Source organism: Podarcis cretensis (genome assembly GCF_951804945.1).
Source record: "Podarcis cretensis genome assembly, chromosome: 1".
In the NCBI taxonomy this organism is placed as follows: domain Eukaryota; kingdom Metazoa; phylum Chordata; class Lepidosauria; order Squamata; family Lacertidae; genus Podarcis; species Podarcis cretensis.
This window is the reverse complement of record NC_137170.1, coordinates 74,748,969-74,776,810: the sequence shown is the minus strand read 5'-3', so window position 1 is coordinate 74,776,810 and position 27,842 is coordinate 74,748,969. Positions and strand designations below refer to the sequence as shown.

The 27,842-nt window shown below is 43.5% G+C and overlaps 2 protein-coding genes and 1 long non-coding RNA gene across 8 annotated transcripts in view; 2 read left to right on the top strand and 1 right to left on the bottom strand.

Annotated features, from left to right (window-relative positions):
• Positions 1 to 5,641: 5,641 nt before the first annotated feature.
• On the bottom strand, positions 5,642 to 27,489 carry LOC307211104. The gene is made up of 3 exons (XR_013836298.1): positions 27,208 to 27,489; positions 13,247 to 13,316; positions 5,642 to 5,759 (listed from the first exon to the last, which is right to left on the bottom strand). It is a non-coding gene; the product is annotated as an uncharacterized lncRNA (long non-coding RNA).
• On the top strand, positions 8,806 to 25,229 carry TPH1 (tryptophan hydroxylase 1). 2 transcript variants are annotated; one of them, XM_079966578.1, is made up of 11 exons: positions 8,806 to 9,051; positions 14,867 to 15,004; positions 16,145 to 16,328; positions 17,987 to 18,087; positions 18,431 to 18,498; positions 18,906 to 19,102; positions 19,425 to 19,560; positions 21,325 to 21,451; positions 21,958 to 22,053; positions 22,482 to 22,615; positions 23,294 to 25,229. In XM_079966578.1, exons 1-11 carry the CDS (start codon positions 8,962 to 8,964, stop codon positions 23,466 to 23,468), a joined length of 1,446 nt encoding a protein of 481 aa, XP_079822704.1. In that variant the 5' UTR covers positions 8,806 to 8,961; the 3' UTR covers positions 23,469 to 25,229. The 2 variants fall into 2 exon arrangements, with proteins under 2 accessions (XP_079822704.1, XP_079822703.1); XM_079966577.1 differs by having other exon boundaries at positions 8,807 to 9,087.
• Positions 26,296 to 27,842, top strand: part of SERGEF (secretion regulating guanine nucleotide exchange factor) — a 107,104-nt gene continuing 105,557 nt past the window's right edge. For 4 of the 5 annotated variants that reach the window (XM_079966710.1, XM_079966712.1, XM_079966711.1 and 1 more), the window contains exon 1: positions 26,296 to 26,400. In XM_079966710.1, coding sequence (XP_079822836.1) covers positions 26,356 to 26,400 — 45 coding nt within the window. In that variant the 5' untranslated portion in view covers positions 26,296 to 26,355. Of the gene's footprint in view, positions 26,401 to 26,493; positions 26,748 to 27,842 lie in introns of those variants that run through there. The other variant, XM_079966713.1, reaches the window with a different exon arrangement.

Here is a 27,842-nt window from a genome sequence, read left to right as displayed (position 1 = left end):
ACATGACAAAATTCAACCTGGAGTCCATTTGCTGACCCACTTTCCAGAAGGATCAGAGTTGCTCCAGATTTGTCATTATCTAAAGCTGTGAGGTGGCCTTTTCAGCAGTACAGGTGGAGACGCATCCATACGAGAAATGAAATTAAAATTAGAGCTCTGATCGTTTTTAGGCCCTGAAGAAAGACCCCAAATGTGGGAGGCCAGTTAGATCAGAAAATGTCTGCCATGAGATACACATAATGAGGTGATGCACAAATGTAATGTCACAAGAGACGAAGCCTACACATGGATGGTCTTGCTCTTTTTCTCGGTTTTTGTTTACCTATTTTTTGGTGTCTTTCCCTGTATTTGCCATTTCTACACTTATGTTGCCAGATTCAAGTTGGACATCTGATGAAGGAGGGCAGCAGGGAGTATGAGAGAAATGAAGAAGAGAAACAAAGAAGAGAAACACATTGGAGATACTATAAAGCAGTAAACAAAACAAAAAGGGGCAGGGGTAGAACTGACATACAGAGTGTGATGGCAATGGAATTTGCCATATTTTCTGGAGCAATTCTTTGTAGCTGTAATATAAAGGAATCGTTCAACTTCTCACATTTTCTTATATTTTCTTATATATCTTATATATCTTATTTTTCTTATATTTCTTATATATTGGGCAGCATCCAACTCTTGCACAGTGGAAATTTGCTTGAGCAACAGAACTCTTGGTTTTTCTTATCCACCTATGCCAGACACCCAAAGGCCCCTTCCCAATCTACTCCAGAGTCCTCCAACCTCTGGAGGAAATTTGAGGGGCATGCAGAGGGATGCAGGTGGGAAGGGGAGGAAGAAGAAGCCCTGCTGAGTGAGTGGACATCCCCTCTTGCTATGCTGGACCTCACACATTGTGTCATACTGTGCAGATTGAACATTTACATCAATTCCTCCTTTGTGTATGCCTACAGAATTGTGTTAGCAGATGGTGATTATGAAACCCCCTTTGAATCCCTGGATTCTTCTTGTAGAAGCAAGGTAAAATAGTGACATGCTAATTTTGAATGAATCCCTTTGAGAGCATGTGATGAAGGGATGTGACGGGCACAGCTTTACACCTTTGTGAAGAACATTCACAAAGATTTTAGGATGTATATTTTGACACAGCACGTTTTGAGAAAAGAAGCAAAAAGGTACACACAGCTTTACATCGTAGGTGGAATTCACCTAGTACAAATTCTGGAATTACCAGCATAAGCTGGTTTTTAATGTGGTAGGTTTTGAGACAAGAAAGTGTTTTCTCACTGTGAACCATTGCCATTCTAAGAGAAAAAGGGAGGCATTCATGGTGGATTCTGGCACTTCTTTTTCTATGCTCCTGGGGTCTGTGTGCAGTTACTAAGGACCCCTGATGTCCTTTGAAGGGAAAATATGAGTGGTAGATCTGTAGACTACTTAGCCCTGATTCAGGCAGAACAAGCACTTAGGCACTCTTTAGAAGCAGGACAACAAAACAGGCAGTGTTTAATACTGAATGGCACTAGGATCCCAAACACTTTGTGTCATGATCAAAAGGTGAGGCGTGACGAAATAGTCAGACATTTCCCCCCTTGTAAAACAGCGTTGTGCCTTTAGTCATATGATTCTTTGTCAACAGTACAAAGCTTAGAAATGTTCCTTGACATTGGAGTCAAACTTCCGTTATTCAAACAGGCGAGAGGAAGGCAATTGGCCCTAAACATGACTCTCTTTATTTCCCAGTGACGTCAGTTCTGTATTCAGACCATGCCTTTTATTAGTTCCTTGTAAAAGGTCTCTTCAAATACACGGGGCCATGAATTCCATCGAGAGGAGTGAGGGAAAATAGGATAGGGCAGCAGTAAGTATCTAGTGAATCAAAAACCCAAGCTTGATCCTAATTTGATTAATTCATGCTTTATGACTCTTCTCAAACCAGACTACAGGTCACTGGCTGCCATCTCTTTTTTAAAATTTAAAATGCTCAGTGACCACATACTTGAGGTGATTTCATCTACCTTTACTCTTTCTTATCTGTAGACTTGTGCTCCGTTTTCATTTGTTGTGGTGGTTTTATAGCTCTGTGTTGGCCTTCTGAATCCCAGTAATGGTTGTGTTGGCTAGGGCTGAAGAGAGTTGTAGCCCCAAACATCTGAGGGGCACCAGGCTGGGTAAGCAAACCAAAATTAAAAGCTCACCATCTTTAGGTTTGATAAGGGACAGTCCTCAATACAAAGGACCTTCACAGAATCAACAGCTTCTCAACACCAGCCTGGCCAGGCTTTTGCTCTCTAGAATATTAGAACTGTAATTCCCATCAACTCCAGCCATGATGACTGGGGCGGATGGGGGCTGTGGTCCATCAACTGGACTACATCTGGGAAAGGCTGTTTTGGGCTGACCTCTTGCGCCACGACAGAATATCACATCAGGCAATAGCTCAGTGGCAAAGTGCATACTTTGCTTGTCAAAGGTCCCAGGTTCAAATCTCTAGAGAACTGGAAAAATTCCTCCCCAAATCCCTGGAGAGCTGCTGCCAGTCTGTGTGGATATGGATAATACTGAGCTAGAGGGACCAATGATATGACTTGAGGGCCCTCCAGAATGGCAAGGTTTACTTTGTGGTTTTATTCTGCAACATCTCATTGATGTAATAAAGGTGCATTAGTGGTGGTGGATTTATACTGGACCGTCCACACATGATTCCATTTTATTAATAGTTCTGCAATGCTTCTCCAATACAGTGGTACCTTGGGTTACAGATGCTTCAGGTACAGACACTTTAGGTTACAGACTCCGCTAACCCAGAAATAGTACCTCGGGTTAAGAACTTTGCTTCAGGATGAGAATGGAAATCGCACAGCGGCTGCGCGGCTGCGCAGTGGCAGCGGGAGGCCCCATTAGCTAGAGTGGTATCTCAGGTTAAGAACAGTTTCAGGTTAAGAACGGACCTCCAGAACGAATTAAGTTCTTAACCCGAGGTACCACTGTATTGCCACGTTACTGCAATGTGGAGAGAAACATTTGTGTTACAAAACATTATAGGAGTTCAGCAATAAGCTATGGGACATGCGCTGAATGGAAATGAAACAATATGTCTGTCCCAAAGCTTTTGCAGATGCAAACAACATGGAAAGCAGGATCGCGAGGAACCGCCCCAGTACAATCATGAATTCGCATCCTCGTGAAGATGCCATAAAAAACACATTGGGGCGACATAATATAACTTCCATGTTTCTGAATAGCTTTTTGGACAGAATTGTTCCATTTCAGGACCCAACTTTCCCTGACATGAATTTTGTGGCCTGCAGTCATAATGTAATCCAAGGCATGGGGCTTAGCTTGCAGCATGTAAAGAAGTGAGATTTAAGTTTTCTCTTCTCAGTCATGATCCCCACAGAACTGCCCCTGTGCTGTGATTAGTGATAGAAAATAAAACCTCCCATTGTGGTCCCTGTGAGCCTTTTTTTGTATCACTATTAGCAGTGGGGGAGCATTTCAATCAGGATCACTGCTGGGGAGGAATAGTAGAACCTCCGCTCTGTGCCAAGCACTGTGGCACTGCTCAAAATCAGCTTCCCCTGCCGATAACAGAATTAAAAAAATAAAAATAAATTCCTGATGTGGCTACACTTTACCCATTAGCACATATTGCACACTCCATTTCAAAAACAATTTCCTAGGTGGAATAAGGTGGCCTGGCTGTTCAAGAAATACAAGTCTGACTCTTTACTCCAGCTCCAGCATGCTTTCCATTGCTGGTTTCTGAAGCTGAGAACACATGATGTTAACCACAATCTATCTGAATCTGGTAGTTTCTTGAGAAATAACTGCTGTTTTATGTGTTTTCCGTCAAACCTGCTTCCATCCATTTAAGCTGTAAAGGTAAAGAGACCCCTGTCCATTGGGTCCAGTCGTGGATGACTCTGGGGTTGTGGCACTCATCTCGCTTTATGGGCTGAGGGAGCCGGCGTACAGCTTCTGGGTCATGTGGCCAGCATGACTGAGCCACTTCTGGCGAACCAGAGCAGCGCACGGAAACGCTGTTTACCTTTCCGCTGTTTACCTATTTATCTACTTGCACTTTGACATGCTTTCCAACTGCTAGGCTGGCAGGAGTTTAAGCTGAGGTGTGCACATTTCAGACATCCCTTGCACATTGCACAGATAATGGTCTCATTGAATAGAAGCTGGAGGGGCTGCAGGCATGGGGAAAAACTCAGGCAAGGCACATCAGGTGAAGCCATCTCCACCTCTGGTGTGTACAGCAATGTAAAAATGGGACTTGAAATGCACCGGGGCAACAACAATCTTGTTGCATTTTAAGTGGCTAATATTTACATACTTCAATTCTGATGCACTTACTTGCAAGTAAAAAAAGATAAAGGTAAAGGACCCCTGGATGGTTAAGTCCAGTCAAAGGTGACTATGGGGTGTGGCACTCAGCTTGCTTCAGGCTGAGAGAGCTGGTGTTTGTCCACAGACAGCTTTCCGGGTCATGTGGCCAGCATGATTAAATTGCTTCTGGTGCAACGGAAACACTGTTTACCTTCCTGCTGCAGTGGTACCTATTTATCTGCTTGCTTTTGGACTGCTAGGTTGGCAGAAGCTGGGAAAGAGCAACGGGAGCTCACCCCGTTGTGTGAATTTGAACTGCTGGCCTTCTGATCGGCAAGCCCAAGAGGCTCAGTGGTTTAAACCACAGTGCCACCCGCGTCCCTGCAAGTATGCCACGTGGAAGACAGTGGGATGTACTTATGGGTAAAGCTGTATAGCACCTTGGTCACATATCCACACCATACATTGAGCTACTATGGTTCCCAGGATTATTTGAAGAAAGCAATGTGCTTTAAATGTCTGGTGTGGTTGTGCATGTGGCCATAGGTTGTGTGGTTCTTTATATCCTGGCCAAAATGTTTCGACTAGCAGCTTTGAACTTTGCAAGACTGAAATACTGCAGTCTTTTGTTTAGAAAAATAAATAAATCTTAGCACTGCCACTGAATGAGATAAACCTCTGGATATCAAACTGAGTCACTAGATGTCCTCACAGTGAATAACCATTCATAAAAGATTTGAGGTAAGTGATTCAGAGCTTAGGTAATGTCTGGGAAAGTGTTTTGTGTTTGTGTGATATATGATTTTTCAGTAATTTAGTGAAACAGAGAGTGTCTTGAACAAATGCCACTGTCTTGGTAGAAAAACACACACACTCCTGGTAGAAGCACAAAGGTAGGCTTTATGTTTCCAACACAACTGTTGGTCAAATGGAAGAAGCATTCATAGGGTCAAACTCCATCCTTCTAGCTGACAGAGTAAACACCAGCAGCTCTTTTTCTGCCCATGTAGAAACTGATGTGAATTAGAATTGCCGTGAGGCACCTACCATTCAGGAAGTCCTCCCTTGCTGTATTTTTTAACGCCTGATTATTCCTCAAATGGACCTGTGAATTACCGGTAGGTAAGCATGCCAGGGACACAGATCTCTTTGCTTCAGAAGAATGTGTTTGTCCTGCATTGATTATAAAATATATATACTCACAGCTTTTGATCTTATTCAAAATCATGTTTATAGTTGCATAAAGTTGGCCTGGGCTTAATTTGGGATTTCTAATGGCAAATACTTTTAAAGGTGTCCATCACAAGGCATTGGATCAATGAGGCAAAGTGAAGAGGTTTGAAGGCACAAGCTAAGCAGGTCCAGGTCTCGTCAGTGTCTGGATGGGCGACCCCTTGGGAGCCTAGTGTCCACCACCTTGGGTTCTGCGATGGAAGAAAGGTGGGATATAAATGCAATTAAATAAACATAAAATATCCCACACCCTATACCAGCTGTAGCCAATGTGATACTCTCCAGATGCTGTTGGACTACAGCTCCCATCATCCCTGATCACCAGCCATGATAGCTGAAGCTGATGAAAGTCGTAGTACAACAACATCCAGAAGGCACCAGCTTGGCTACCCCTGCACTACTCCAACTAGCCAAGCCATCACAGAGTGAAAACAGCTGCAAAGAAATTGGAGGAGGCCTCTGTGCAGTAGGACGGGGCCCTTTGCATTACTATTATTTGTTGTAATGTGTAATGAGTTTGCACTTCGTTTTCATATCAAAGAGCAAACATGAGATTTGGCCGAACTCTGTTTCCTTGATGCTGACAAGAGCGTGTTTATAGGGAAGGCAAGCAAAATTAATATGTAAAGAAAAGCAAGCAACGTATGTGAGAACAGGAATCCATGGTAATTACTTGCATACACATGATACATCTAGTGATAACATCATTTTCCACAAATTCATTACCCCATGTTATCAACACAGTGACCTCATAATATATAAACTAAAGTCTGAACAGCAGCACTGATTATATTGGTAGCAACTAGCAAGAGCTGAGAATCACGTTCAGAACCAAAAGAAGAACAGCTCCTCCATGTTCATAATATACCTTTAGATTAGAAAGAGCTGAAGTCATGTTGTCTTTTCAGCACCACTGATGGAATAGCTACAATGCCCTAGCCTATGAAGAAGATCAAAATAGTACAGCAGCGTTTCATAACCAAGCAAAGCACCATTTCGTTACCCCAAGTTTTCACTTCCAGGCACTGCTTTTTGGTCACAGGACCTTTTGGGGTCTGCGCGCAAACTGGAATTCTGATGAAGCATTGTGGATGTCCATCAAAAAAATGGCTGCCGTATAAATGGAGCCACTCGCATTTGCATGATTTCTACATGGGTTTTCTCCTAATCCACCATCTAATCACAGATCACATCTGCTTGTAGGTAAAAATAAGAGATCCAGCACAAACTACTGGGTCCACCATGGCTCAAACTACAGATTCTTTGCTATGGTGCTCTGGCAAGAACTGCAGAGGTGGTTTTTTTTTAAAATGCAATCCATAGAAACCACTGTCATCTTCCATTTCTTTTATTTATTTAAAAGCATTAACTAACTGCTTAATGATTTAAAAAATGGAGTGTTGAGAGGAGGCAGAGGGAGAAATAGATCAGAGGGGCTGGAACAGGAGGACAGAGAAATATGTATCTAGTGCAGAAAGAAGCATCTCATTCTCTGGATAAGTCACTTCCTGGTTCACACTCAGATGCTGTTTTGAAATGTCATGGGCATGGAAGAGAGAGCTGGTCATGGATAGTAATGGAGAAGTTAAAGAACTGAATGTAGATGAGACTCGAGACAAGTGTATCCATCCCACCCCAAATCCTGTAAAACCAACATGGAGAAAACAAACCAAAGCAGCTCAACCAAGGCTGAGGCATTTGTGAGTGGGGGAGAACATGGATGGAATGGGATGACTGGAACCCTGAACTGAAGCACTTTATGCTGCAACGTTTTGTGCAAGCGCCCTTCATTGTTATCCCCAAGCCTATTTCTCCCCCTACTTGACAAAAATCATAGAAGAAGAAGAAGAAGAAGAAGAAGAAGAAGAAGAAGAAGAAGAGGAGGAGTTTGGATTTGATATCCTGCTTTATCACTACCCTAAGGAGTCTCAAAGCGGCTAACAATCTCTTTTCCCTTCCTCCCGCACAACAAACACTCTGTGAGGTGAGTGAGGCTGAGAGGCATCAAAGAAGTGTTACTAGCCCAAGGTCACCCAGCAGCTGCATGTGGAAGAGCGGGGATGCGAAGCCGGTTCACCAGATTACAATACTACCAATCTTAACCACTACACCACACTGGCTCATGGATAAATGCCTTCCTTCATAGGATTGCTGTTAATATGAGTGAAATAATGGCTACCTTTTGAGTTTTAGTGGCAGAAATGAACTCCCCTTTAAAGCAGGGCTTGGGGAAGGGGCAAGTCTCAGTCCACATTTACAAGTGGGGAGACTGTAAATGTGCACCGAGGTTTCCAACCTCAAAAAATTGCTCATGCATACAGAACAGCACACATGTATTGGTACATTCCACTCCAGATAACGTCAGTATTTCCAAAGAGCTTTTGTACCTTTGAATCATGCTGGGGGAGAGGATATAGATTTTGCTCAAGGGCCAGTTGTGTTCCATTTCACTGGGTGTATTTTTCCTATGCTAAGACACAGAAGCATGTTCAAACATTCAAGGCAAAACGTCATTTGTGATGTGAACTTATAGCAACAGCTTGGAGACTTCCAAAGTCTATGCCACCACAAGGAGCTCTTCCCTTTATACTACAACAAACATCCTGGATAATATCCCTAATGGATATTATCTAAGGATCCTTCTCACACTTCGAGCATCAGTGGCAAGTGGTGAACATGGTGTTTCAAAGCTCAAACTTATAAAACTTGACTACACTCAACAATGACTAGCTGGCTTGGTTCAGTTGAACATGCCCAAGCAGGGGCACTTGACCCAAAGGAACTGGTGCCAAAATTTGTAAAGGAAAAGGTACACAAAATGAGATTTTGATGTGCCTGATGAAATCAAAATGACATCAATTTTTTGTGCCAAACTTTTGCATTTGAGAAAGATAATCAAAGGTGGTTGTACTACTTATTCTTGCAATTAATAATAATAAATTTAGCAGTTTCAAGTCTTGAGCTTGTCTTTTTTTTCTACAAGACGCCTGTTTTTCAGCACTGAAGTTTGCTTTTTTTTGCGGGGGTGCAAGTAATTAGCCCGCCTAGGGTGCAAAACAGCCTGGCACCGGCACTGCCTGAATACTGCTGTGCAGAATGTCGAATTTGAGTGTGCGCCCCAGAGCTCCAGAGCATACAAAACCATTACGAAGACGAAGGCTATTGCCTTTACCTCCCGGTGCCTGCGGCCCTGCTGCTCTGCATCCACGTGAAGCGTGGGGAGGGGCCCTTCTCTTCCCGCACCCCCCTCCTTGCTAGAGATTAGGCGTGTCTCTTCCTGGGACCCCCCCCCACCCTCCTCCTGTCCATAAATAGCCAAGCCCCGGGAGGCGCGCAGACCAGTGCAGCCACAGAGCCACCGACTGCAGCCTGCTCTGCCAAAGGCGTCACAGCATGTACACCAGCAGAATGGAGGTTCCCAGGAGGGGGCGATCCTTCGACTCCATGAACACCAGCTTCGGCGAGAACCAGCTCAACAACGTGGTAGGCAACCTCTCCTCTTTGGCCATCCTCAACGAGGTAGGTGTGCGCAGCAGGAGAGGCGCTTCTTGACTTTCATTCCACTTCTTTTAGATTCCTTCCTGATCCAGGAGATTTCCCGTGGTTGGTCTACTATCTGGTCATGCAGAGAGAGCCACGGTGACATTTGGTTTTTTTGCTTTTGATGAGTTTGTGTCTGTTTGAAAAAGAATCGTCTAGTAGTCAGATCACAACTGCATTTTAAAATATATGAACGATGATATTTTAGGATATTCTACCGCAAAAAGTTTTTGAGCTGCTGGGAGAACATCGTTCGTGTGTGACTTTATATTATAAAGATAGTAAAAATACATCAAGTATTTTGGGACTTAAAACCTCCACAAGAAATGACACCTCCTTTTCAGAAGTGGAAGAATCCTCTGGTGGGTCCACAGGAAACCTTACACAATTATATTCAAATTCGCTCCAACTTATACAAAATGATAGGTATATGTTATTGCTTAGTGCATATTCTGCAGCAAATTCGGCCAGCTGTGCGGTTCTGTTTGCCCTGCTCTCCCCCACTGGCAGTCCCAGTAACAAGTGATGCAATTCCACACTGAAAGGTGCATTTTACAGCATCACTTGTTTAAACACCCTCAGACAGGTCAGCTATCGGATCTAAGCTAGCTGCACACAGAGAGACTTTGTGGAGAATGAAGAGCAAGTGAGAGTCAGTGTGGTGTAGTGGTTAAGAGCGGTAGACTCGCAATCTGGGGAACCGGGTTCACGTCTCCGCTCCTCCACATGCAGCTGCTGGGTGACCTTGGGCCAGTCACACTTCTTGAAGTCTCTCAGCCCCACTCACCTCACAGAGTGTTTGTTGTGGGGGAGGAAGAGAAAGGAGAATGTGAGCCGCTTTGAGACTCCTTAGGGTAGTGATAAAGCGGGATATCAAATTCAAACACTTCTTCCTCTCTCGCTGGGACTGGCAACTATCACAATGGCTAAAAAGCACACAGTCCTTCAAAGCTGGGCAAGTTTCCATCTCATCTCTGCAATTTGAAAACTCACTGCCCAATTGTCCTACTACAATTGATAATATAATCTGGATAAATTTGGGGCATTAATCTAATTAAGGGCACCAACATCTCAGGAAGGCACTGTAGTCATGTAACTGAGAAAAGGTGGGCACCCATTCTTATTCTGAATAGCCCTCTGTAAAGTCAACTGTATAGATTGATCCTTGCAGACGTGAACTTCCAGGGAATAAGAGATTCCCTGCCTGTGTGTACTTTGGGGTGTCCACCTTGTCCCCTTGCCCATCTGGTGTACAAGAGGTCATGACATACTGAGGAATATCTCAGTATGAGAAATACCCTGAATATTTGCAGGGTAGTGCAGATGGACACCCTTTCGTCAGAGAGTGTTAAAAAGGGACCTGCAGACTGAGTGTGATGTTGCACTCAGATTCCATCCAATGTCTTACTTGCATCTTATTTATCTTCCTCTTTGCCAATGCTCATTTTCCTATCCTAGACTCCTTTCGGCTAGCCCCTGTCTTTAGTAAGTGCTAAATGACATACAAGTGCCTTTGAACTTCTGCATCCTGTCTACAAAAAATAGGGAGATGCATGAGCAAGGCATGTGTGCTATGCTCATCACCTGATGTTACCCTTCAGCATATGACGATGAAGATGCTATTTCTGTAGGCTGCACTTTTGGGGGCCTCACATCGCTTGCAGCCACTGATAGACCAGTCCTCAGCATTAACAATGAAACTTTTAAAAAGTGTTTGATGCTGGTGGCCATTGTGGCTTCTAGTGACAAGATGTTCTGTACATGAGCCGTGTGTTTTGTGACGGAGTCCTTCATTTGGCTTACCATCTTTAATCCACTGCCTACCAATGATGACTTGATAGTTTGTTTGTTTTGCATGCAGGTGTGAATAACCTCTCCCTTTCTAATCTCCCGACTTCGCTAATCATATTATAATATAAGCCCATCATCTAAGTCATCTGAGTTAACCTTCCCAATGGTTTAAGTCTGTCTTCATAAGGATGATCTCACTTTCCTGATAATTCCCCCTGACTATGTTTTGCTATCTAGCCAGCTTTGCTATATTGTCACCGTTTTACCCAATGCTGCTACCCCATCTAAGGTATTCAAGATACCAGGTCAAATAAATATATATTATATTGGTCAGAAACTAGCTTCCCCAGAGGGCTAGTTAGAGCAGGAGTGAATGGTGGAAGAACAGCCCCTCAGCCCCTCTAGAGGTGCCTGCCAGCAAGTTATTTTACTACAAATGCCACTTTCCCTACCCTACATTTGCTGGTGCCAGACAGCTGATTTATAGGAACCAGATTTGGCCCACAGGCCTCCAGTTGCTGCTACTGAATTTAATATATTTGTACCCCATCACGCCAATCATTCAAAGCAGGCGTTTAAAAACCACCCATGTAACAGAGAGCTTTGCAAGCTATAAGAGCCGTATTTATAGCCACCAACAGCTAGTGGTCGAGGAGTACATGGCAAACTGAGGCTGCTGCAGTGCCCTGGGGGTCTTGCAAGAGACAGCGCTGGGGAAACTAGCTTAGAAGGTAAGAGGAGATTTACCTCTTCTGAACCTGCCATTGATGTCAGCAGTTTGAAGATCCTGTTCTTGAGATCTGGAGCAGATTAAGGAAGAGGCAAGTCTACATAAGCAAACTAAGTCTGTTCTTGTAATGAGAGTTTTCTGTAGATAGCTTTGTTGGAACCAATCAACCCTATGCTGGCTGGCTGTCAAGATAGACAAACCCAAGAGCAGGGTTCAATCTCCACTTGGTTATGAAGCTCACAGGGTGACCTTGGGCTAGGAACTGTCTCTTAGCCTAACCTACCTCACAGGGTTGTTGTGGGGATTAAATGAGGAGGGGGAAAACCATGTTTTATCTTTAGAGAAAAAGGTGGGATTTAAATGCAACAAATAAATAAACAATAAATTGAACCCTAAGGGGAGGTTTGCTACTGATTTTAGACCCATGTAGGTTGTACTAAACATGATGCAAGCAGGGTTGTTTCAAAATTATAAAAACTAATCCATATTGACTATTTCCTTCCTTCCTGAGCATAAAGCCACAATTTTCTGGATCTACTCAGAGCTAGCTAAGTGTCAGACAAAAAGGTTGTAAAAGCCACTGTAAAAAGTTAAAATCATTAGTAGGATTGGAATCACACGTAGTTTAATGGTGAATTTTGGACACAATGGATTATTGAATTATTATAAAAGATGCAGGAGGAAATGATTAACAATAGGACCCACAAAGGGGAGGAGGGAAGTTCAGGAGATTCTCTGGAATCCCATTTCTATGCTGCATGTTGGATATGGGACTGTAAAATTTTAATCTGAAAAACCAAATATATAAATCTTGGAGCATCAGATGTCCTGAAAAAGAGTCACATTCAGCTCTTGTTCAGGAAGAGAACACTTATAAGCAGATTCTCTGCCACCTGAAAAAAGTTTAATAGGAGACTTAAGAATGTTTTCACCCATGTGAGGCTTAGATCTAATTTTTGCTTGGAGCATAAGCTTTTATGGATTCCTACCACAATAAAGCTGCCATGAGACTCTTCCTTGTGACATCTTATCTGTGGAAGGGCAGTTTGGAAATCTAATGAATTAGTGGTGTAGGTGCAGCAGGAACAAAGGGACCGGTTTAGTTCTTCTTCAAGAGTATTAGGCTTGGTGTAAAGTTGTGCCACCAAAAGTGGATGTGGCTTACAGTAGATTCTTAGAGAATGTCATTGTCACTCAGTACCGCTTAAGTAGGGTGCATAAGAAGATCCTTGTTTGGATCAGACCAATTTAGTCCTGCATCCTGTTCTCACAGTCGCCCACAGGATGTCTGTGGGAAGTTTAACACAGTGGTTCATCCCACCCCATAGATGTCTTTCAGCAACTCCACATTCAAAACACCCACATTTCTGCGCAAAGAGAATCCAATTTCTGCTTGCTGAACCAACTGTATGCCTCAAGCAAACTTGGATAGCTTTTATTTCTTAGTTTAATTTCTAATGCTGCTAAAAGTTAGCTTGTCATAGAAAGAGATTACAATGACAGGAGGGAGGGAGGGAGGGAGGATAAGTGTGGACAGAAGAAATGCTCTAAGATTGGTGATTGGGAGGAAGGATGACAAAGACGCAGAGCTGAATACAGCATTTAAATTTTGCCTACTGAATGCTGAGGGTCCACTGTGGGCTGCTTCTCTGCCTTTGGGGGCCTTCAGATGTTTCCAAGCTCATTTCTGAAACAATAAATAAGAAATCGTCTTTCATTTTATTGTTATTTTTTTTAAACCAGTATTTAAAGATGCCCATTTCTAGGCAAGAACTTAGATGTGACATTTCTCAAGGGAGGTGATGGAATACACATAGCATTGTAATGTAGCTTGGAAGGTCAGGTGTGCTAATGTGAGAAGGAAGTGCACTGTGGGAACTTGCCCTTAGTGATATTATTATTATTATTATTATTATTATTATTATTATTATCCTGCCCATCTGGCTGGGCTTCCCCAGCCACCCTGGGTGGCTCCCAACAGAATATTAAAAACACAATAAAACATCAAAGATTAAAAACTTCCCTAAACAGGGCTGCCTTCAGATGTCTTCTAAAGTCAGATAGTTGTTTATTTCCCTGACATCTGCTGGGAGGGCGTTCCACAGGGCAGGTGCCACTACCAAGAAGGCCCTCTGTCTGGTTCCCTGTAACCTCAATTCTCGCAGTAAGAGAACTGCCAGAAGGCCCTTGGAGCTGGACGTCAGTGTCCGGGCTGAACGATGGGGGTGGAGACACAGGTATACTGGATATTTAATGCAGGTTAAGATATTCAGCTTGCCACCTCTTCTCTCTCTCTTCATATAATCCCTTCCCAGGTATGGAATTGCTTTGAGGTGGGGAACTTGTGGTTCTCCAGATGTCATGGGACTACAACCCCCATCACCACTGATTATTGGCCAAACTGGCTGGGACTGATGGGAGTTGGAGTCCAGCAACACCTGGAGGGCTGCAGGTCCCCCATCACTGGTTCAAGGTACATAAACCTTGTGTTTATTTCAACTATTAGATGTGCTCATGAAACACAAGTCTTTCCTTCAGGGCATACGGGGGGGGGAGGGAGGTGATTTAGGACATGCTGGTCTTCTACTTGCCTCTATGAGTGTTTGTGGCCTGCACAGACTGTAGGGCTGGCTTTCCACTCTGGACAGGGGTGGGAGGATGTCTGTAGTTTGGGAGAAGGGTGTTTTCCGTTTTAATGGTCACTTCCTATGCTTCCAGCTCTTCACTACATCACTGAAACCACAGCGGCCGGAGGCTGCTATGCAGGCTTGTTGTTAGTATAGTTGAAACAAAGCGATAGTTAGGGTTGCTGAATGAGTGGGCAGGGAAAAAACAGCACAGCCTGCCTTTGAAAGTAGCTTGCTTTGTAGAAATCAACAGATGAAGCACTTCTCAGCATGGATATAAGCCTTTATCACCTGCTAAGAAGGCCAGCCCATCTCATTTTGATTCCTGGGGTGCGACAGCAAATGGTGTCCTCTCATCCCACCATGTTAAATGACTAGCTAAGGCCAGCCATGTAATTTTTTAGCACCTGAGGCAGAAAATCACACAAGCACCTTTTCTCCTCCCTGGCAGTTAAAATACAATATCAGTACATTAAATAAAGAATTTGCTGCCCTTTCATGGCACCCCATTCTGCAGCCTAAGGCAGACAACTTTGAACCTAAAAAAATAGGTTTGTTTTGAAACTTTGACTTAGCTCTTAACTCTGCTTGCCATCTGCATCATTTTTAGATCCACAAGTCCAACTACACGATGAATGATGACAACAAAGAGAATGAAGACAATGCATCTGAAAGGGGGAGAGCTGCCGTCATTTTTTCTTTAAAAAATGAAGTTGGAGGGCTTGTGAAAGCCCTAAAGCTCTTTCAGGTAAGCATTCCAGTCCCTGTTGTGTACAGCTGGTACAGAGTAAAGATAGCAACAACCTCTGTAACAGCATGATGAGTTTTGCTGCTGTATTAAGATTTTAGATTTTATAAACAAACAAATGCTAAACCTAAAATAGTACGACCATACAACTGTGCACTCCAAATCAAGGATGAGATGAAATCCCAGAATCTGATCTGAAGGACTGAACCTTAAGGGTATTGGAGAAGAATTTATTTCTTTGTTTTGCGTTTCAGACACCTCTGAAAATTTGTAACTTACTCAAGGCAGATTTGCACATTATGTGGAAGTGCTGATTCCACATTTCAAGGGTAATGTCCCAAGGGGGCAAGTTGTAGGTTCCCTCCTCCCTGAGAGAGATGCTTTAACTGTTTTTCCAGGTGTCCCTGTAACTCACTATTAAACATGATGTGTAAAGAAGGCATTGGACGGGCACTTTTGTGGCATCTTCTTACTAAATAGTGCACTGCTTATTAGTATATGACTAGTAATTTAATGTTGAAGTCAATCAACCACTTCTCTGGGCGAAAGTAAAGAAACTGTGCCTATGCACCTTCTAGAGGAGGGGTGAGACCTGGGGCAAATGTAGCCCTCCAGGTCTCTCTGTAGGCTGCATCCCTCACTGGCCTTTTTCTGTGCCCTCCTGAAGTACACATGGGCAACTGTGGATTTAAGCCAGAAGTGGGTGCTTCAGTTCTCCTACTCTGGTACACAAAAGGGAAGGAGATATGATTGGTGCCCTGCAAAGCTTGAGGCTAATGCAGGCACCCCCAACCTTCGGCCCTCCAGATGTTTTGGACTACAGTTCCCATCATCCCTGACCACTGGTCCTGTTATCTAGGGATCATGGGAGATGTAGGCGAAAACATCTGGAGGGTTGCAGGTTGGGGATGCCTGGGCTAATGCATACATTCTCTTACTTTACTCTTTGCATTTATACGTGAATTATCATGCTGAAAATGAGAAGTATTATCATAAGGTTATTCACTATGGCAGGGAGTGTATTCAAAGTGTAGATTATTTTGTGTTAATTAGTATGTTTGATGAACTGTATCAGAGGAAGGGGCGATTGGTCCTCGGGTGCTATTGACCAACGAAAAAAATGTCTTTCTTATCCATCAGGAGAAACATGTGAACCTGGTGCACATAGAATCTCGAAAATCCAGGAGACGAAATTCAGAGTTTGAGATCTTTGTAGATTGTGACAGTAACAGGGAACAGCTTGAGGAGATCTTCCACCTCTTGAAATCCCATGCCAATGTGGTATCTGTGAACCAGACAGACAATTTCCTTGTACAGGAAGATGGTAAGGAAGAAAATAAGAATGATTTATTAGAAGTGCACACCCTTTGAAAGGTGTGATCACGTGCCAGTGTTTGTGGTGCTAAATTTTAAAAACAATGTCTTGTTTTTTTCTTTAGAGAGGCTTCTTCTTTTTCTTTTCTTTTCATCTAATGCACTTTCAAAGAATGGTTTACAATAGTTTAAAACAGATTTCCTTCTACTATGAGATGTTTAAAAAGAAAGATACATACATTGGTTGGATATGGGAATGCTAGGCAAAGTGATGCTGTGCTTAGGAAGGGAGCAGCATAATTTTAAATATAAATTCCACTGAATCCATCTCATAAGGCTGTGATCCCATGAAAAATTAGACATGCCCAATTTGTCACAGATATCTCTAATTCGGCATAAGATTGGGCTTCCCATGTGGTTGGGAGTTTCAACCTAAGTGCATGGGGCTTGATTCACAACTAGGGTCCATTTGATCACCATAGGAGGAATTTGATGGCACGCTAAGGCAGTCATTCCATCAGGGCAATTATTTTGGCTTTCCAGAGGGAATAATCCCCCCCCACATGCTGTTATGTTATGGGGGTTCTCCCAAAATTCCCTCCTGAACCAATGTTGAAGGCGCAAGGGGAAGAGAGACGGAAAGCCTTATTGCACAAGTGGAAGTCCTTGCGCATTAGCTAATCCTGCTCTATATTTAGAAATTAAGTTTACCCTATCACAAATTTTCAATTGGTTTCAAATGTTTTCTACCTGCGTCCTGTAGCCTGTGCATTCCCTTACTTGCTTGAGCCATCATACTAATGGGGATTCAAGATGTTCCATAGAAGTCAGATATGATTTGATGAATGGGGTTTTCAGGAACAGAGGACCCTGCCTTAGGAAAAGGGAGCTGGGCCACAGGAGCTGTAGGTCTGTTCTGTGACCTATGCAATTCTGAATACTATTTCACTTTTTTTTTGTCTCCGGCGCTTGCAGCAGTACAAATGGCCATAATGCAGTAGAACAATATCCATTTCTCAATAGAGGGCCTGCAAAATTATGTAGTGAGCAAACCAAGGATATCTGCCTCTTTTTCCTGGGTCTCCCCCAATATGTGGGGTTTCTGGTTATTTGGGTTTACATTCGGAACTTGTGACTTTGGTTTCTTCTCCTTTAAAACCTTTTCGTTTTTGAACTACAACTCCCTGAGGATTGGCCATCCTGGCTGGGACTGATGGGAATTGGAGTCCAACAGCACCTGGAGGGGCACAGTTTCCACAGTCTTGAGATTTAAAGCCTTTTCCTGTAAGCAACACCTGAGTCTCCCCCTTTTTGCCTTATTTGGCAGCAGAGGGTTGAAGGTGTGAGAGCAACAGCTAAGCTGAATCCCTGATGCAAGCAGTAAGAGCTAAACTTACTTTCTTCCCCTGTTTTTAGTATCATTGTTCCTTTTGCCATATCTACCACAGGAGGAAGTGCCCAATGTTGTGTGAAGGTCAGATAGGAAGATGTTCTCTTCTCCTCTTGACATTAATTCCTCAGAAACTAGATTTCATTTTCTAGCTGTCATAGCTCGCCATAAGCACAGTTTCCTTTTCGTAGCAAGCTTAATTTTATTAATAGCTATGTGGGTTTTATTCATTCCGTAGAATTTTATTAATAGCTATATGGGTTTTATTCATTCCATAGATATGGAAAATATCCCCTGGTTCCCTAAGAAGATCTCGGATTTGGATAAATGTGCAAATCGTGTTCTAATGTATGGTTCTGATCTGGATGCAGACCATCCAGTGAGTAGATTCATATTTCTCTCACAACATTTCTGTTGCCTTTAAAGAGCTCCTCAAAACACTTACTTTGAATATCTGGATATCTGATACTTTAGACTTGTATTCCAATATCAGAGTTTGATGCACATTGAACATACTAACATATCAAACATGATAATCCTGAGCTATAATTGTACAACCTGAATTTGACAGTATGTGATTCAATCCTATCCGAAAACAGCAATGGTCAAGAAGCATGCAGATTGAAGAAAAAATTCCCCTCAATTTGGGGTGGGGGGTTAGGAGTAGAAACATGTTAATCACAAAGACTGACTGGGGCTTAATTTTTGTGTTTCACTTTTAGGGTTTCAAAGACAATGTTTATCGCAAGAGACGGAAGTATTTTGCAGACCTGGCTATGAACTACAAACAGTATGTGTCAATCTTTGTTAAATGCTCTTGCTAAAGATGGGGCAGGAACCTTTCAGGGCCAGGGACAAAGCCTTGTAGACTTGCGTATTGGTAATCTGACTGACAAATGTGGAGGTTGAGAATATATTATGGATCACAGAGTATGCCAGTCAGCCAGTTTTGCTTTGCCAATCCAAGCTAGAGTTCAGCACAGCAAAATAAAGCTTTCCTCCAAAATCATTACAGTGACCCTACAAGACCAGGCAAAACCAGTTTATGTTGTTATTATTGGCTAATCCAAATTCCCAAGCAATGATGCACAGAACTGAAGGTAACACTAGGACTCTGAAGTGTTATTTGAAAACAAATGTTTCATTTCTGACAAACGTTTCTGAAAGTCAACCCTTGATTCTGCTTTCTCGTCGTAGTGGCGACCCAATTCCAAAAGTTGAATTCACCGAGGAGGAGATCAGGACTTGGAGCACAGTATTCCGAGAACTGCATAAGCTCTACCCAACCCATGCTTGCAGAGAATATCTTAAAAACCTGCCTTTGCTAGCCAAGTACTGTGGGTACAGAGAAGACAACATACCCCAGCTGGAAGATGTGTCACGTTTTCTAAAAGGTAATGTGCAGGCGTCTATCTGACCAGATGTTTTTGCTGAGGCAATGCTACCATTTTAATAGGACAGACATAGCCAACGTGGTGCCCTACAAATGTTGTTGGACTACAACTCCCATCAGCCCCAGCCTGCACCACCAGTGGTCGGGGGTCATGGGAGTTGCAGTCAAATTTATTTTTCTTGGCTCCCTCTGCAATATGGCTTTGATGAAGAACAAGATGCTAGAGATGTCCATGTGTTTGAACTTCTGCAACATGGGTGTTTGGTGAGGGGACTTGGCTGGATGTTTATCTTCTAAATTTGCCACCATCTTGGTTTTTGCAGAGCGCACTGGATTTACTATCCGCCCAGTTGCCGGATACCTCTCGCCCAGAGATTTCTTGGCAGGTTTAGCCTTCAGAGTGTTCCACTGCACTCAGTATGTTCGACACAGTTCTGACCCGCTTTACACACCAGAACCGTAAGCAGCTATTTTTTTTTAACCCTTATTCCGAATAACATGTACATTTATACTTATTCCAGGAAAGTGTACCCATTTTGAAAGCTTGGTGTCAATCAATGAAATCCTTCTCCTGTCTACTCAGAAGTAAGTCCCACTGAGCTCAGTGGGGCTCACTCCTAAGTAACTGGGCATAGAATTGCAGCCTAAAGCTAGACTTTATGACCATTTTACAAATCAACGCAGAGTAATGCTCTCCTTTTCAAACATGTAGATCAAATCTGGTTTATGTTAGCTCTTGTAAGTTGGAGGTGGGGGGCAGGAAACGGTGTTGAGAGCAGAGAACTTGTAACTGAGGGCTGTCAAACATATTTAACACAAGCCTAGCTCTCACAATGTGAATTACTTCCACTTATTTTAGTACAACTGAAGAATCAAAATAAGTTTAAGATTTATTTTCTCTGAGATCCTTAATCTAAGAACCTAGGATCTTAGCCATTTCATCACCATGCAGCATATTGAATTAAATAAGACTGAGTGCCTACAGACCAATTAACTCATCTATATTTTGGGCTTACTAAGCCTATCTTAACACTCTCATCTTCATTATCATGCACATTTTTGCTACTCCATGAGTTTGACCAGGCTAATAATCCTACCTTCTGCACCTATTGCCATCCCCACAACTCCATTTCACATACATTACACAATTTGCAATAATGTAGGCGCTCCTTGGGAAGGCCCATTTCATGACATCTTTCTCCTCATTTTTTGTCAAGAAGTAGTAGTTCAAACTGGGCATGCAGGCTTCTAACATAGAGTACCCATGCCACTTCAGTAAATAAGTAATGATTACACTGGCAACCACCTCCTTCCTCTCAGGAGCTCAAGCTGGGGGTATGAAGTTTTCCCCTTCCCCATTTTGTCCTCACAACAATCTTGTGTAGTAGGTAAGGCCTGGCAGATTGTGACTGGCCGAAGATCAGTCGAGTTTCATAACTGAGTGGGTTATGAACTGAACTGAACCCTGATCTCCCAGATCCTAGTCTGACACTCTTAATCACTGCACCAAATTGGCTATGTTCATGTATCATCATTTCCACCGCAGAGAAGAGATTGTCAGGCTGGGTATGCATGTGTGATGGCCCCATGCTTCCCCACTCTCTGTGCTCTTGTAATTGCACATGCCTACCAAGTTTCTATAGGGACGTGGGTGGTGCTGTGGGTTAAACCACAGAGCCTAGGGCTTGCCGATCAGAAGGTCGGCGGTTCAAATCCCCGCGACGGGGTGAGCTCCCGTTGCTCGGTCCCTGCTCCAGCCAACCTAGCAGTTTGAAAGCACGTCAAAGTGCAAGTAGATAAATAGGTACCACTCCAGCAGGAAGGTAAACAGCGTTTCCGTGCGCTGCTCTGGTTCGCCAGAAGCGGCTTAGTCATGCTGGCCACATGACCTGGAAGCTGTACGCTGGCTCCCTCGGCCAATAAAGCGAGATGAGCGCCACAACCCCAGAGTCGGCCACGACTGGACCTAATGGTCAGGGGTCCCTTTACCTTTACCAAGTTTCTAAACCACTTTGCGTACCTGGCATATAGCTCATGTGCGCTTATGCCCCACCAAGCGTGCTGATCAATCTGTTGTGCTATGGGATACTTGGAGGTTTTCCTCCAAAATTGTTATATATTTTTGGCAGTTATTACCTAATATTAGATGAGCTTGCTTTTACACATCAACTGTAAGGGACAAACTACCTGGATCAACATTAGCTTGCTTTTCCTGTTTTCCAGTGATACCTGCCATGAGCTTCTGGGCCACGTACCTCTTCTCGCTGAACCTAGTTTTGCCCAATTCTCTCAGGAAATTGGCTTGGCTTCCCTTGGGGCATCTGATGAAGCTGTTCAAAAGCTGGCAACTGTAAGTAAAGGATACGGGCCGCTCTGTACAACATGTTCCTCATTTCCATGGATACTACCTCAGTGATTCCATCTTGTGTGTGCCACCATGGAAGAGGCCCTTTCTGTAGTTGCCACCTCACTCAGTGAAGTTACCCAGAGGAGGGCCTCTAATGCACCACTTTTTTTCTCATGGCCAAAGTAGAGAAGCTGTCTTCATACTGAACAGTGTTGAAATTATATTCCATTTCCTGGCTATACAAAGGGCCTTGGCTCCTGAGTGCCATCATTTCTTAGGGATGAACTGAGGGTTTAGGGGTTTTCTGAATCCGAAGTCTGGGTTGTTTTAAATTGCAATTAATGGATGATGGTGCAAGTCAGGGGTATAAGGGATTCCACATTGAAGGAGAAATAACATTCATGCCTACTCTTCATCTAGGAAAGGGAGCATGAAAACATTTGTTGCTTTTGTTTTATCAAGTTGCATCTCTGTCAAAGGCTCACTGTGTTGCCTTCCTTTTTCCTCAGTGCTACTTCTTCACAGTAGAGTTTGGCTTATGTAAGCAAGAAGGCCGGCTAAGAGCCTATGGAGCCGGATTACTCTCTTCTATCAGTGAACTGAAGGTAAGCCTTAAAAGTCTCTTCCAGCTACAGTCAATGGGTCTTCAGAGCAAATTGTTCAAAATTGTCCTTCTACATTCAGGGAATGCTTTTCACATTAACCTGTCTGCCAAGATGGTCAAATTATTGACTTGAACTGACTGGTCAGAACATAACTTGCCAGTCTTAAGAAACAAAAAAAACACACTTCATGGGTTTCCAGTCAGCTTGCAGACACACTGTAAGGTGATAGGTTTTGGTCTAGGCCCTAGAGAGTAGTATACAGCTTAGGACCAGGGTCTCTGAAGGACACACTGCTTTCATGTATATCTGCCAATTCTGTAACGTTTTCCTGAGAACATAAATTCATGACATCCATACACTTGACACCTTTGAGGTCCCAAATATATGCAAAACCCAATCTTTGTCATTTTGTTCCGTCTGACCACCAGCATGCACTGTCTGGAAATGCCAGAGTCAAGCCCTTTGACCCCAGTGTCACCTGCAAGCAAGAATGCATGATTACAACGTTCCAAGAAGTTTACTTTATTTCTGAAAGCTTTGAAGATGCAAAAGAAAAGATGAGGTAATTTTGCTAAGAACACATGGGAGATTTAAAGGTGTCTTTCTTTATCCACCTTTGTGGGGGAGGGCACACACACCTTAGTTATTATTCTCCACCACTACCCCTTTGTGGTCGAGAACTTGGCTAAACAGTTCTGTGTGGTGGCTAAGAGACCCAAGGCTCAGCCATGAATCTGAAAGTGCCCTGATCAAGTTTTACCTCTGTGGAGACTTGCTAAGTGGTCTTAAGCAAGCCACTATCTCTCAAACCCCACTCTGCCTCCCTGTCCCCAACATGGGAGTAAAATAATATATTTCCATGCTGTTATAAGAATTATAAGATGAGGTATGTCAAGAACTTAAAAACAGTTGTGTCACATCAAGGCTTGTGTGAAACAGGTTTAACACCAGGCAGCTCCATTATCTTATCCTAGTTCATTTGTTTCCCTCCTCTTTCCTGAGCTGTTGTCCCTGGATCTGACCATTCTCAGCATCACATCTGACAGCAGTTTTTCCTTGGAGTATCATTTCTGATGAGTTAATGCAATTCTCTTTTTGGTTTTTATGAACCAGTTATAGCGGTACTTGAGATATTGTAGCACACACATACAAGGAATGGTCCTTGGCTGCCAGCTACATTGAGAAGGTGTAAGTGGGCTTTCATTGGAAATTTACTCCCCCTTTTCTTCCATCTGAACAGAGAGTTTGCAAAGACAATCAGGCGCCCCTTTGGAGTGAATTACAACCCATATACACAAAGCATTCAGATCCTGAAAGACACAAGGAGCATTGCTATTGTGGTGAATGAGCTACGCCATGAACTGGACATTGTCAGTGATGCCCTGACCAAGATGGGCAAGCAGCTGGGAATCTAACCTCTCCAGCGATCATCAACCATTCCACACTTGGCACTATGGATTGTGTCCCATTTTAGATATGGAAATACTCTTTGTGTGCTCTACCGCCCTGTGATCTTTGGATGAAGGGTGGTATACTCAATAAATGAATTAATGATTAAATAAATAAATAAAGTAGGATGCCATTTTCCTAAAACCAAAGCTGAATCACGGGGAAATACTTTGTTTTTTAACTATGCCCCCCAGAAACATTCATACCAATATTTGCATACTATTTCCCCCTTTCTCTTTTATGGCTCACCCACACACTCAGCAAGTTGGAAGGAGAGCAGATGCAACTTACTTGTGGACATAGGAATAGTTACAATGAAGTAGGCAAGTGGTTCCATGTAGTCCAATGAGGGCTAATTCTAGCTGCTACTGAAGAATGGATAGAACTAGAAACCAAGATCTAATGAGGACCTATTGCCACCCAGTCCAGGGATGACTCCAGCTCCCATCATCCCTGACCATTGGCTATTCTGCTGGGGCTGATGGGGGCTAGAGTCCATCAACACCTGGAGGTCCACAGCTTCCCCATCCCTGCCTCCAACCAGGAACAGCATGTGCCATCATGTTTCAAGAAGGATTCAATAGTTATTTCAGTTGAAGGATGAAGACTATAATTCGATGCACACTTGCGTAGGAATCAATCCAAATGAATACAGGGGGGTTTATTTCTTGAGTTGCTCTGCACGTGCCCTTTCTCATATTAGGTTTCCCAATATATTTGCATCTGGATACACTTTTACTTGGAGAACAGGGATCTCCTGCAGGAAGCTGTATCAGTGTCATTTCATCCCATTATATTCACATTTGGCTCCGATGAGCGCCATCCAGCATGGCCAATGGCCAAGGATGAGGGAAGCTGCAATCCAGCAACATTTGAGGGGCACCAGGCTAGTTACCCCTGCTCTAGAGACTACACAGTGATTAATTTATAACAAAATGAATAGCAAAATGAGCACAAATTAGGAGAAACCAGCTTTGAAGAGAATTTTAGGCCTTATGCATCCTATAGCCCGCTCCAACCTACACCTCAAAAACGCCGTGTTTTTGTACTATGTGAAGGGGTAGAGGGTGGTGTAGTTGCAGAACGATGGGAGGGACAATGGCTTGCTACAGAAGAATCTGCTCATTGTTCCAATTTGTTCTCAAGATGTCAGGCGACAGAGGCTCATTGGAATTACTTCTGAACTGGATATGCCTTCATATTTAGATAAACCTTACTTTTGTCTTAACTTAGAATTGGTTTTTAGGAATCTGAAACTTTAAAAAATCATTGCAGTTGAAACAACTGGAAGCAACAGATTAGATTTTCTGGGCTTCTACAAAGAGTAGCATTTCTTGAAATGAACTGGATTATGCTATGCCTGTGCTTTTTATTAGACATTTTTGGGTCTGTGTTATGTTTGTAATGCAAGAGAAAACGTTGTAATGTTAAATGAGTATTTGCACCTTAAACTCTAAGACTTGGATTTTAAAAAAATCTTTGAAGCCAGTTGTAGTTTTGCAATTGACCTTGATGGATCCAAGAATTCACTTAAAATCTAAGTAGATATATTTTCAGGATACTTAAATATTTATATTCAGTTTTTAGGATGTGTAAACTTCATCTATGTCAGTAATTTCAGTGAATTTACTGTGGTGCTAGAACTGTTAAGTAGCCAGAGTGCTTAGCTAAATGATATTTCCCTTTTTTTTTTCTATTTTCAAATTAAAAAAATGAACTTCAAGCAACACACTGCTTTGTGTTATTTGTTAGTTGGGGCCTGGAAAAATCTTGAAGCTGGGTGGCAATAAAATTTTGACTGGGATAATGTTGTTATAACACAACCCAAATCTCTGAGCAGTGAGATTGCAGGGGTGCCAGGAGCTCACCCAGGGTTTGTGTTTCCTTCAGAATGAGGTACAGCAAAAATGTGTAGTCTTTATGAGATATGGTTTATTTACACATATATACAACACGAGCCTACGTGGAGGGGTTCACAGCATTAACACCTCAAGAGGGCATTGGTTCCCCCATAGCCGCATCCTTGGATTCAAACATCACTTTTGACTCTCTCACTTCCCAGCTTGCAGCTTTTCTTCCTGCTCACACCACACAACTCTCAACTCTGGCCTTTGACTTTTTAACTATCAGTGATTTGAGGGAGGGGGCCCACTCATTTGCTGTCTGGCACAGACCCACTTCCTTTGTTCCCTTAATGACCCATCATCTCACCACAAAGTCAAGTCCAGTATGGTTATTTTGGAAATTTGAATCCTTGATTAGATTTTAATGCTTGCTGGATTCAGAAATTACCCCTTCATGCTTTAATCAGTCCCAAGTTTACTAGATATATTTGACTGTAATTTCCCACAATATGTTTTTGTATGCACATGTTTTACGCAAATTTCAGTACAGCAGTGCTTCTCTAGTGGAAGGGACTTCCTCTGAAGGTGGTGGACCCTCCTTTCCTGCGAGCTTTTTCAACAGAGGTCGGATGGTCATCTGCCAGGGATTCTTTAGTTGTGATTCCTTCCTTTAGGGGTCGGGCTAGATGATCCTTGAAGGACCCTCCCAATTCTACCATTCTGTGATCCCCCCCCCCCCCCAAGTAAGAAGAGGGAAGGCTGGGTGTAGATAACAGGCAAGATCCAACACTCCAAACCCAACAACTCTCCCCAGTGCTAGCCACTGAGCAGCTGCAGAGAGAGCAGGGCAAACTAAAAAGGCGCGCGGTATTTCCGCTCCCACCAATCAGAGCCCGACTGCAAAGGTGCGGGGAAACGCCGATCACGCCCACTTCTGACGTCAGTGCGGGCGGCCTGAGGCGAGATCCATGGCTGCTTCCGGGAGTGGCTCCTCCCCTTTTCCGATGTTATGGACGCCGTGCGCGAGGAGCCGACCCAGGCGCTGTTCGCTTGGGTAAGTTCCTGTGGCGGCGCCAGGAAAAGGGCGGAAGCGGCGGCCCTACGGGCATATGTGGCGGGCTGGCTGGCGGGAAGGGAGGGAGGAAGAACGGAGCGAGGCCGCTCTTTGCACTTTACTGCTGGTCGGGTGGGATGATAATGCGCTGGTCCTCTGCAAATAAGTTTCACGGGCTCCGGCGGCGCTGCTTTGAGCTCGAATCGAGCTGTTGACATGGTTTCCCCACACACATCGCACCAGCCTCCCTCTCCCCTTCCACCGCCCTGACGGATGTTATTGGCAAACCCCCGACTCTGAAAGGACCCGGTCGAAATATGCAAGGCGCTAGTCGGATTTGCTGTTTGGTGTTCCCCCCTCCCACTTGAACAAAACTAAAATAAGAGCAGGCTCTGTGACAGGGTCGCGTGACAGGCAGCAAACCAACAGGCGAAGCTCCATGGCTTCAGCTCTGCCGTTTTAGGCGCACATGCAGTGCCGCATTTACGTATAAGCTGAACAAGCTATAGCTTAGGGCCCCACTCTTGGGGCCCCCCAAAAAAATTAAAGGAAAAAAAGCTGGATGCACATTTCCAAAATATAAGATAAAAAACAAATAAAATAAAACCTACCTACAGCAACAGTGTTTTGAGTTGTGTAGGCTCCTATGGTGTAAGTAATGGGCCCCGCCTGCTAGTCTGCTCCCTAAAATATCACTGGTTTTAGATATTAGGTCCATAAATTACCATATAGCATATATTCAACACAAAAAACAGTGACATTTTGTTGTTGACAAAGGACAGCTGGACATATAAAGGGCCCCATTACCTTCAGTAGCTTAGGGCTTCGTCAAACCTAACTGTGGTCCTGCACATAAGGCATCCCAGATTCTCTCGCTTGGAACAGCTAAGCCTCTTGTTGAGTCATCCTGTTTTGAAAGGCATAAGCTTCTGCTTGCAGGGAAGACAGCAGAGCCCACTGCTCACAAGCGTGAACTAGGAACTCTTTGTTTATGTTTTAAATTCACTTTAGACACCCCTCAAGCACCAAGAAGGACACACCTGCTGAGAGGAGGACCCTTCAGATGACTCAAGTGAATCTTGGGTCCCCGTAAGGTGTTTAAGCCAATGCTGCTCCCTGTTGCCCAGGGATGGAAGTGTCTTCTGATTTTCATGGCCCTCCCATCCTGGTTCTTTTGCCCATGGCTTGTGGGGAGTGATTAAAATGTTTTGCTAGGCCTTGGTGTCTGTCCATCTGCCACAGTAGAGACCATTTTTATTTGCCCTTAGAAATTCGAGGTATACACAGCAGCATGTCTCTGGGAATGTGAGTCCCCTAACCCTAGCTAATATCCATGCGTTGTGGAGAACGGAGCTTCTAAGTCATCGGAGGTGGATTTATGGATAAATTCTCCAATTTAATAATTAAGCACGGCTGTCTGTCCCTACCCACTTGGTGTAGTT